Source organism: Chinchilla lanigera, unplaced genomic scaffold (genome assembly GCF_000276665.1).
Source record: "Chinchilla lanigera isolate Chin_1 unplaced genomic scaffold, ChiLan1.0 scaffold00024, whole genome shotgun sequence".
In the NCBI taxonomy this organism is placed as follows: domain Eukaryota; kingdom Metazoa; phylum Chordata; class Mammalia; order Rodentia; family Chinchillidae; genus Chinchilla; species Chinchilla lanigera.
The window spans coordinates 27589119-27601004 of record NW_004955425.1 but is presented as its reverse complement, the minus strand read 5'-3'; the positions used below and the strand labels follow the sequence as shown (position 1 = coordinate 27601004).

At 35.0% G+C, this 11886-nt stretch overlaps 1 protein-coding gene across 1 annotated transcript in view; it reads left to right on the top strand.

The window, feature by feature from the left end:
* Positions 1 to 11886, top strand: part of Fcho2 (FCH domain only 2) — a gene marked incomplete at its 5' end in the record, with an annotated part of 126339 nt that overhangs the window by 31979 nt on the left and 82474 nt on the right. The window contains 3 exons of the mRNA XM_005386078.2: positions 2230 to 2304; positions 6698 to 6839; positions 6930 to 7082. Of these exons, the coding sequence (XP_005386135.2) occupies positions 2230 to 2304; positions 6698 to 6839; positions 6930 to 7082 (370 nt within the window). The remainder of the gene's footprint in view (positions 1 to 2229; positions 2305 to 6697; positions 6840 to 6929; positions 7083 to 11886) is intronic.

Sequence of the window (11886 nt, the reverse complement as noted above, 5' to 3'; positions counted from 1 at the left end):
ATGCAAATTAAAAGAACATTGAGATTTCATCTCACCCCAGTAATAATGGCCAGCATGAAGAAATTAACCAATAACAAATGCTGGCAAGGCTGTGGAGAAATAGGAACCCTTCTCCACTGCTGGTGGGAATGTAGACTGGTGAAACCACTGTGGAAATCAATTTGGAGATTCTTCAGCAAACTAGGTCTAGAGGTCCCATTCAACCCAGCTATTCCACTTCTGGGTATATTCCCAGAAGATCTGAAAACATCGTATCAGCGATATATGTGCACTCACGTTCACAGCGGTGCAATTTGTAATTGCTAAATTGTGGAAGCAACCCAAGTGTCCATCCACTGAAGAATGGATAAAAAAATTGTGATACTTTTATATAATGGAATATTACTCAGCTATAAAGAAAGATAAACTCAAAGCTTTTATAGGTAAATGGTCACAACTTGAGCCCATACTCATAAGTGAAATAACTTAGACCTGCATGTGTAAGAATTGTATTGTCTCAGTAGTGTAAGACCTGAAAGAGTGAATAAAAAGTAGGAGGTATGATAGATATTGTGAAATGAAAGAAAGTGCTCAAAAGTAAAGGGCAACTGGGGTGTGGGACAAGAGAAGGGAAAGAAGGAGAAATTATGTAAGTATGTATATACAGCTAACATAGTTGTACTACTGTCTTCTGTTGCTGTACAGAAAGGAACAGTTCATGATTACTTGTTTGATCTATCTTGTATGTCTCTATTTATTTTCGTGAGAAACCACTTTGAAGATACCAATAAGTAATACAACAACCATGGTTAATTTCCTACAACTTTTTCTGTAACTCTGTTTTTTTTTTCTGTTACTGGGAATCAAACTCACGACCTTGCGCTTGCCAGGCAGGCGCTGTGCCACTGAGCTAAATCCCCAGCCCTGTATCTCTGTTTGTATTGTTCCTATGCTGTTTTGTAAATGGATGTCTGTTTGTTAATATGTTTTCCTTCTTTTATTTTTTAAAATAAAAAATATAAAATTAAAAATATAAAAAGAAAAGTGCTCTATATATTATTCTTGTAATAGATAATTTAAAAGTACAGAAGTTTAAATACAGAAGAGTAGTGCAGTATTATCAGTAAGAGGCCTTATAGCTACTTTTTTTGTTGTTGTTGTCTTTTTTGGAGACAGGGTTTTGCTATGCTGTTCAGGCTGGCCCTAACTCACCTTGTAGCCCAGGCTGGCCTCAAACTCACGGCTCCTGCCTCAGCCTCCCAAGTGCTGGGATTATAGGCATGCACCACCAGGCTTGGCACTATTAATATCTTTTGTTAAGAGTGCTTCTTTTTGTGGGGATTGGTTTGGGAAATAGTTTGGAGATGAGCTAAGTTTGGATATTCTGAATTTGAGGTGAATCAGATATCTTAGTTATGCCTGGGACTTTTACATATTGAACAAATGTTTTTGTGCAAGAGCAGTGTGGAGATCTGGATTTAAAAGCCGAAAGTTGAACCTGTCAAAATAAATAAAAATAAAAGGACAGTGGTAATTACAGAATATTTTGCTATTGGGGTTACATGTGCTGAGAAGGGCTAAAGTCATTATGAGAAAGGCAAAACTGAACGTTTATAGGTCATGAATCTATAAGATAATTTGTGGTTTTTAAAATTTCATATCTAATGACTTTGTTTTTTAAAGCCTAAAATAAGTTTTTTGTAGTATTAAATGCTTGGTAATATTTTAGACCTAATTAAAATATAAATAGAGCTCCGAAGTTTAGGATTTCCGACTTGCTAATGATTCATATTAGTTTTATGTAAATCATTATCATTAGTCTGTTCTTCTGTCGAATATGTATCATAATATTAAAAATGAGTAAAACTATGTTAAGTATACAAAGGAAGTATTAAAAACAAATGACTTACCATGGTGAATCAGTATATATAGAAGGGAGAGGGAGGACAAGAATAAATACCCTTGTACTTCCTGTTCATGTATCCATTGGTACTAGAAATAAAAAATGTAGTGACTTCACCCAAATTTTCTTATGTTATAAATTATTTTGGTTCTATACCAGACTAGTTTTTAAAAGTAAATGTGCACAAGGCATTAAAAGACCACAAATTCATGACTGTGTACCTACTGATTTTTAACACATAATTTGGAGTATATTTTTGTTTTTGCATTTGTAATTATATTTTGATAACTTTGCTGTGCTTTTGGTCATAAACAACTGATACTAAAGTATGGAAATTTATTCAACAGAGCAACAATAGAAGAGGCATATTCCAGGTCAATGACAAAACTAGCAAAATCTGCAAGCAATTATTCACAACTTGGGTGAGTTAGTTTTTTTCTCTTTTTTGGTGTTCTTTTAGGCACAGTTCTTTTTTTTTTTTCCTCTGGTACCGGGGACTGAACTCACGACCTTGCGCTTGCGAGGCAGGCGCTTTGCCACTGAGCTAAATCCCCAGCCCCTAGGCACAGTTCTTGAACATGTTAAATTTCTATCATGAATCTAATGGTTTATAAGTATAGTGATACACTGTTGTACACAACAGTTGTATATAGTCTCTGAGAAATGTTTAGTTTGGTAATTTTATTATTGCGCAAGCAGTGTAAGTTGTACTTACACAGACTTAAGACATCTACAGTAACACTAAGTGATATATTTATGGGACTGGTGATACATGTCCTTATATATGAGTTTTATCATTGCCAAAATGTCAGTATGCATGCATAGTTGTATTGTGTACTTAATTAAAATGTATCTATTTTAATGTGAATATATTTCTTGACTTGCTATGAACTATAATTGAAGTTGCTAAAAGATAATGAAACTTTCTACATGATTATTCAATAGTGTAAATTTGAGATTATGTTTATATAAATGCATTTTCTGTAAGTTTATTAAATTCTGTTGTAGCTTAACAGTGAACTTTTTTTTTTTTTTTCTCTTTTTTTGAGACAGGGTCTCACTATGCAGTTCAGGCTAGCCTTGAGCTCACTTCGTAGCCCAGGCTGGTTTTGAACTCACAATGATCCTCCTGCGGCAGCCTCCCAAGTACTGGGATTACAGGCGTGTGCCACCACACCCAGCTCTTAACAGTGAACTTTAAAAACTTAAGAGAAACTTTACTAAAATAAATAAAATCTATTAAATGTCTCCTATGATTTTACTGACTCATTAAATCTTCCTTCCAAATTTATATTGAAGAAATATATTTTTTTGAAAAATGAAAATTAACAAGAAGGCTGTATTTAAAGTGAAAATGTGCTCATAATTATAATTATATAATCTGAACCAAAGTAACTGGTAGGAATGGTTACTTATTTATCTAAAACTTGAGAGGAGGTCATAAATTTAGCTAAGATGTTGAAATTAGTGTAACAAGATTTTGCAGTCATGGTGAAAGATTCTTCTACATCTAGGGTTCTGATAAATTTGTGAATCCTCTAAAATTTCATGTATAATTTTGCAGATTATATTTGCAATGAAGAGGTTCAATATAAATTATCAGATTCACTGATGAATCTGTGACTTTCAAAAAAGAGGTTAAGCATGATTATTTTATATTAGTACTTGATAGTGTTGGTTGCATGAATTTAAATCAAAGCCTTACTCCTTTGTGGCCTGGACAAGTGGTGATCAGAATATTAGTTCATCCTCAGTGCAGTGGCCCTGTCCCCTAAGTGTGTACCAGCAGCCCAGAAAGCTTAAAGAAGCCCTCTTGCAACTGTGTGCACCATGGCTGGGAAGGCTGGCAGCTGCTATCTGACCTAAAACAGTGGAGACTGTGGCTTGTAACGCTTTCAGGTTTTTTTTCCTCATGTTTATTGTTTTATTTTATCTTGTTATGTTACGTTATGTTATGTTATGTTATGTTATGTTATGTTATGTTACGTTATTTTTGGTCTTTTTGAGACAGGGTCTCACTATGCAATTCAGGCTGGTCTTGAACTCACTTTGTAGCCCAGGGTGGTCTCGAACTCACAACGATCCTCCTAACTCAGCCTCCCAAGTGCTGGGATTACAGGCGTGTGCCACCACGCCTGGCTTTTTGGCTTGTTTGTCCTCCAGTTTCTTCCTTCCTTTCCTCCCTTTGGTACAACTTTATTTTTCCTTTTTTTCCCATTTCTACTTTTACTTTTTGACACCTTCCTATTTCTTCCTAGTGGATCACAGAGGAGAGCCAAAATGTAACTGGAGTAACAAAAACTAACTTTAGCTAACTGATTTTATTATGCAAAATTCTGCTTTATTCTCAGTTTCCATATGGTTCATTAAGGAAATATGGATTGACCTCAACTTTTTCCTAGCATTCATGTCTTTTGTATGTATGCTTTTCATAAATAGTAAGTAGTATTGTGTGTGTGTGTGAGTGTTAGTGTCATCATTCAGGATTATAACTTTTTTTTTGTTTACTGTTACCTATTTTGGCAGGAAATTGAAATTTATGTTTGGTTGCATTTAAATATACTTTGAATATTTTAGTTTTCTTTCTTACTACTTATTAATATATACAGTAATGCATATTACTTGACCAGAAAAAGGTTGGGTATGTCAAACTTTAAAAGTTTAATTCCATTTTTTAAAAATAGATTTTATGAAAGAATCCTTTCATGAAGTAAAAGGGACAGTCTGTCTTACCTGCTTTGTGAAATCTATACTAATATTTATCAGATGTACATAAGATAAAGTATGTATTTTGGTGCTTTAGTGAGTGGATACTCTAAATATGTTTTTTTTTTTTTTTTGTCTTTCTGAGACAGGGTCTCACTATGCAGTTCAGGCTGGCCTTGAGCTTACTTTGTAGCCCAGGCTGGTCTCAACTGCAATGATCCTCCTGCCTCAGCCTCCCGAGTGCTGGGATTACAGGCGTGCGCCACCACACCCAGCTTCTAAATATCTTTTTGTCCTGAAATTTTCCATCTCTGCACTGATTAGATTTTAAAGTATGCCACAAGATCTAATCAAAACAGTTGTATGCTAAGGATTGTGATTGACTTCTTTGAACTACTTTATTATTGCATATAATGATTGCTGCCAGTTAACCTTTCTAATAGTTAAGAAATGTAATAATTGCGCAGAGTACACATTAAAATAAGTAGTCACATTTTCTGTTCCCTTAGTGATTATTGCTGCTATTTGTTTTCTCTTAGAAATTTTATTGTAGAGACTGCTTTAGAGCAGGTACAGTACTTGAGCAAAGCTTGAATTATCCATAGATCATTCCCACTGAATAAACTGATTTAAACTAACCATTGCCAACTCAAGTGTTACTCAAAATATGGTAATGTGCAGTTGTTGAATATACTTGAGCCTGCTGAACCTTTTATATCCTTAATATTGGAGAAAAGTGGCAGAAAACTTTATGACACATCCCATCCCATACCCTTTAGTGGAAAGAGAGTCATACATTGTTGAAGTACATAGAGGGATTGATAAAATTATAATGTGCAAAGAAAGCTTTCAGATAACTGCTCTAAAGTAATTCTTACATAAGTGTTAAACACACACACACAAAGTCACATGTAAAAATTTGACTTTTACCAGTTTCATTTGAAAGAATTTTTATTATTATTTGGTGGTGCTAGGCATGCTAGGCAAGCACTTGGTACCGCTGAGCTACATCCCCAGTCCCAGAGAAACTTTACTTTTAACAAAGCATCTTAACTAGAGTGCAGTACTAAGTAGTTTTAAATTGGAGTTTGATAATAGAATTAGATTTTAATAATAGACGTAATGATAGGTGTCTGATACAAGTCTAATCAAAGTCAACTCAATATATAATTAGAAGTGACTATGAAGGCCTGTGACATGAAATTAATCCATTTTTGTGTACCTATTATGTAGGAAAGTTTTGTGTACCTAAAAACTTACAATAATTAATCATGGAGTAAAAAACAAAACAAAAAGACAGCCCAGTTCGGTCATTTCATTTATTACTTTACTTTTTTTTTTTCTTTTGTAGTGCTAGCGATTGAACCTAGGGGCAGTGATGGGAAACCTTTTAGATACTGAATGTCTAAGTTGCAACTCAAAACCCACTTATTTATCACAAAGCGCCATCACTTCAATTAAACCTGAATACTGAGATTTTAGATCAGAAAAAGCAACTGTTATCTGATGCTCAGTTGTTAGGGTGACTCGGCTTGTGCTGACAGAGAGGGTTCTGTGTTCCCGCTGTGGCACATGTGCCATAGGTTTGCTACCACTAGGGCCTTCACACTAAGCTACATCCCCATCCCTTTTATTTATTTATTTATTTATTTGGTTTTTTTCTGGTACCAGAAATTGAACTTACTACCTTGCGCTTGCCAGGCAGGCGCTGTGCCACTGAGCTAAATCCCCAGCCCCTTCCCATCCCTTTTAAAAAAATTTTTTTAAGACAGAGTCTCCATGAGTTTCCCAGGCAGGACTAGAACTTACACACTTTCTGCCCTAGCCTCCCAGAGTATTGGGATTACAAGTGTGCACCATTGTGCCTGGCTTATTTAAATTTTTTTTTTGTTTTTTTCCGGTACTGGGAATTGAACTCACGACCTCACTCTTGCCAGGCAGGCACTATGCCGCTGAGCTAAATCCCCAGCCCACTTTATGTAAATTTGATACTTTGCCTAAATACAAATTGCTGGAAATAGCATTATACTTTCGTTCGTTCCATCTTAGAACTTCAGAAGTTTTCATTTTCTTTCAGTAAATGCTTCCCATGTTCTTCCTTTCATTTAGAACATTTGCACCAGTGTGGGATGTGTTCAAAACTTCCACAGAGAAATTAGCGAATTGTCACTTGGATCTTGTTAGAAAATTGCAGGAATTAATAAAGGAAGTTCAGAAGTATGGAGAAGAACAAGTAAAATCTCATAAAAAGGTATTTTTTTTTTCTTGTTAAAGGCTTGATTGGTCAGATATTGAATGTTTACATCTCAGTCATTTTGATGAATCATTTCGTACCAAACAGACTAAAGAAGAAGTTGCAGGAACTCTGGAAGCTGTCCAAACCATTCAGAGTATAACTCAGGCCCTCCAGAAATCCAAGGAAAATTACAACGCCAAGTGTGTAGAACAGGAGCGTCTGAAAAAAGAGGGAGCTACACAAAGAGAAATAGAAAAGGTAATTACAGTAAAAATACCACCTCTGTGGTTTTGTAGCTCTTTAATATACGAGAGTGCATTTAATCTTTAGGCAATCAAGAAGGATCTCATTTTAAAGACAGTGACACTGCATCTTACAATGTTTGTGATTTATAGAAATAAATCTTTTAAATATGTTACCTGTGGTAAATAACAAACACAAAATAGGAATTTTTTTATTTCAATGACATATGCAAAATATTTTTATTTATTTTACAATTTTTTTGTGGGTTTGGGGATTAAACCCAGGGTCTTCTGCATGCTACGCAAATATTCTACCACTAAGCTAAGCTGCATTCTCAGCCCCTGCAAGATGTTTTTTTATGATAAGATAATTGATGATATTGGTTGGTATAAGTTTTAATGAGGTAAAAATTTTTGAAGCAGCATTTTAGTATATTTAGAATGTGTGTAGATACTTCAAGGTAAACTTCATGTGTATGTTGTGGGTGATTGATTGTTGACTCTGAACACATTTATGTTTTAGTGTGATAAAGAACAGACCTTTTCCCCTGTTCACATTTTAATTGAAAGTAGTTTTTTTTCTTTCTAAAATAGTTACTTATTTTTGCTGTAGTACAGTATATGTCATAGGGAATAAGCCGTAGGGAGTGATAATTTTGAAAACTTTATACAATATTTGAACTATTTGGTGAAAAAAGAGAACCAAATTGTATTGGTAGTAGGGTAATGACTGTAAAAATGTATACACATGGGCAAAAGCTAGGAAAGTCAACAGTTAATGGACTTTGGAGTACTATATTTCCTTCAATGTTTGTACAATAAGTAAAAATTGGAAGGGGAAGGGAAAGAAGAGGTACAGGAAGTTCACGGTTTGAAAACTCTTTGTTTCAGATACAGTAATTATGAATAAAATGTAAAAAGAGAAAACAAAATTAACAGGGTTCACAGTGAAGAATATTATTTCTGTGGTCCAGAAATCCAGAGTGCCATGTAAAAATTGATTGTGTAAGCTTAAGTAAGTCCTAAGGTGGGCAGTAAAATTTGACTCTTACGTTATACAAGGGAACAAATGTTCTCCTTGGGTTTTTTTTTTTTTTTTTTGAGGCTGGCCTGGAACTCATGACCCTCCTGCCTCAGCCTCTCAAGTACTAGAATTATAAATGTGTGCCAAGGGTTCTCTTTGAGAAGAGGTACAAAGAGCCTGGATCATTGTGTGAAGCTATAGGTAGGGAAGAAAAGATGGCTGTTAGACTGCTGACTAGGTGAAAGCTTATTGGGAGGTTAGGGGTTTAGAGAAACAAGGTATAGAAGTATAATCCTGAGCCAGAATTGAGCTAGGGAGTCAATATGACTATTTTGCCCATATCTCCAGTATTCTTGCAAGGTCCAAGACTTAGACTAAATTGGGTCCTTGGAAGGCTAGCAGGAGATAACCTGAGAACTGCTACATAGGGATGGGAAAGCATAAAGGATAAAGCATAACACAATTTAAGGAGGTGCTGTTTACATTATAGTAGGTGCTGTACAGAGAGGAGAGGGAGCAAAAATATCACAGACCTCCCTCAGTGGGAATGTGCAAACAACCAGACTTTTAAAAGCACATCTAAGAGATCTAATTCTGAAACAGCCAACCAGTGAATTTAATAATTGGAATTTGGGGAGAAATGTAGGTATTCTATTAAACATGATTGCATCACTTAAGAATAAAAGAACACCCTCGGTGTGGTGGTGCATGTCTGTAATCTTGGGAGGCTGAGGTAGGAGGATCACCATGAGTTTGAGGCTAGAATAGATTACATAGTGAGTTTAAGGCCAGCCTGAACTAGAGTGAGATCTTGTCTCAAAAAATAACACAGAAGAATAAAAGAACAGTGGTGGTACACAGAAGAATAAAAGAACAGTGTGTAATTCCAGCGCTTGGGAGACTGAGGCAGGATTGTGAATTTGAGGTCAACTAGGCTACATAGCAAGACCTCGTCTTTAGAAAGAACAAATGCTTCAGGGCTGGGGATGTAGTCTAGTGGTAGAGTCCTTGCCTAGTATATATGAGGCCCTAGGTTCAATCCCCAGCGCGCGCGCGCACACACACACACACACACACACACACACACACACAATACACCAGTGCTTCAACTTCCTGGAACTTTAATGAGTTAACAAGGTGGCCATGTTTGTTACTTCCTGGGCATTTGCTTTCTGTTGTTATACCCTCTTATTTATAGTATTACTAAATAAACATGTTAATTAGAAACCTGTTTTGACTTAATAATTTACTATTACATACTATATACAGTACTTGTTTCTTATGAGGCATATTTCTTGTTTGTAAAATATATAGATATTTCTAATTATATTCTAAAATTGTCTCTGTATCCTTTTATGTGATACCCCTAGTTTTCTTTAAATTTGATTTTGTCATTGTTAAAACAGCTTGTAAATCAGCAAATCCTTTTTAAAATTTTATTTCTTTATTAGTAAGTGCTTTTTGGGTTAATTTTCCAGGATGCTTCTTAAAGTTAGTGTGTAATTCCCATAAGTTTTGGCATACTAGTTTTACATGTCAAGAGTAAGAGCTAGTGTAAAAACCAAATTAGAATTTAAAGCACCTTCTCTTTTTCTTCATGCTTCCAAATAAGATAAATGAAAATTTACACTTTCCTAGTATGAGAGAGTATGCTGCAGGCTGTTTACAACTTTTGAGTTAAGCTAAAGGTGATAATTTTGTGGTTGTAAGTATCAAGTTTGTATGGTAAGGTGAATGGCTAGACTAAGATCCATGGTGAGAATAGTGTAGAAAGAAGAATCACAAACATTTGTTGGTGTAAAAATTCTAAATTAATATTTACCCCTCTTGATTCAAAAAAGACTTGAGTAACAAAACTATTAAAAATTCTCTAGACTGTTTGAGTATAATAAGAAACAATATGTTAGAAGGTTCTTTCTATCTCTTACATTCCCATGTAGTATGATGTATAATGTTGTGAAATAATTATGTTGTTTATATCCTAGAAGTACAGGTGTTCTAGATATTTCTTCAGAAAGTCATCTTCTATTTTTATTAAATTATAAAGTCCAAGCCAGGCATTGTGGTGCAGGCCTGTAATCCCAGCACTCCCAGCTGAGATAGGAGGATCACTGATTTTGAGGCTAGCCTGAACTACATTGTAAAACCTTGTCTTAAAAGCAACAAAAAATTTACTTGTCAATGAGAAGCCATTCTCCATAATACAGCATGTCTATTTATTTGGGAAGAATCATTATAGAAATATATTTGATTTTTTTTCAGCTTATTAATAAAAGTTAATTTAAGGGCTTATTTGAGCTATACATTTAGAATAGATTCTTGCCTTTTAAAGGATTTATTCAGATATCTCCTGATTTACTATTCAGTTATGAAGAGATAATTTGCATTCACTAGCACGTAAGTACAGTATTTTAGCTCTTGGCCTATTACTGTGCTAGTTGCTGCACATGTTTTTAAGGGCTAAAGTACGTATTGTCCCCATCTGTCTTCAAGAAGCTTCCTTTTTTTGGAGAGTCATGATACTAAGTAGTATAGAGTAAGAGATTAGAAAGGATCATGAATATAAGTTGAGAAGGAGAGATATCTTATTTTGTATGGAACCCATGGAAAGAAAACCTGTGAAAAAGAAAGATTATAAGAAAGATTTCATAAAATGAATTACTTTTAAAAGCATAGATACAGATACTACAGGTATTTTTTTAACTTTATATTCTGACTCTTTCAAATTGCAGATGTCTCCAAGAGTGATCACAAATCAGTTCTTCATCAGTAGGTGACACGTAAATTAAGCAATAATGTAATAGGCAGCAGAGAAAAAGACTAGGAGGACGAGCACTCAAATGAGGGACTACCAGTGAAACTGTATTATTTTTGTTAGACTACCATTAAAAGTTACTCTTTGAGGTTACAGGCATGGTGGCACATGCCTGTAACCCCAGCACTTAGGAGGCTGATGCAGGAGGATCACTACTTACATAGTAAGTTTAGGGCGAGCCTGAACTGCATAGTGAGACTTTGTCTCAAAAAAAAAAATTTACTCTGTGTACTGTAGGTTGTTGATTGCTTTTATAGAAGCTGAAAAAGTAGGTAGTTGTAAGAAAGATCTGATAGCTCTTTGCATCAGGAAAATCCAAAAGGAAATCCATACAACATGCCATTATAATGGTTTTTTTTTTTTATTTTTAAAGAAGGATAATAATAGGGGGGCTTACCAAATTATAGACAAAGTAGTAGGAAATTATCAGTGGTTATTGTTTTACATATTGTTATCTACAAGATAGTTTCTCAGGAAAACAAATAGACAAATAATAGTTACAGACAAAAGAGGTAAGAGATTATCAATAGTTGTTGTACTGTACTTTGGTATCTTCAAAGTGGCTTCTAAAGAAAATAAGTAGAGCTATACATGAGCGACCTATTGAATAATCATTAACTTTCTTCAGTGGTTGTTGTAGGAAACACATAATGATAGACATGTATCCATTTATGAAATAGGATAGGAACAATACAAACATTGCAGTTATGGATAGATTAGTAGGAAAATATCAATGACTGCTGTAATACATAGTGGTATCTTCGAAGTGGTTTCTCAGGAAAACAGAGATACGCAAGAAGGAGCTAACAAGTAGTTATAGCCTAGGGGTTGTCAAAAATCAAGTGAGCCGTCTAGGGCGAAAGCCATTTTTTATAGCGTTTTCTCTCCAGCCTCCCATCACATTGGGACCCCACAACCAGTTAGTGTCCTCTCCCCAACTATTAGCACAGGCAGTAGGAATCCTGCTGCAGACTTCTCCGG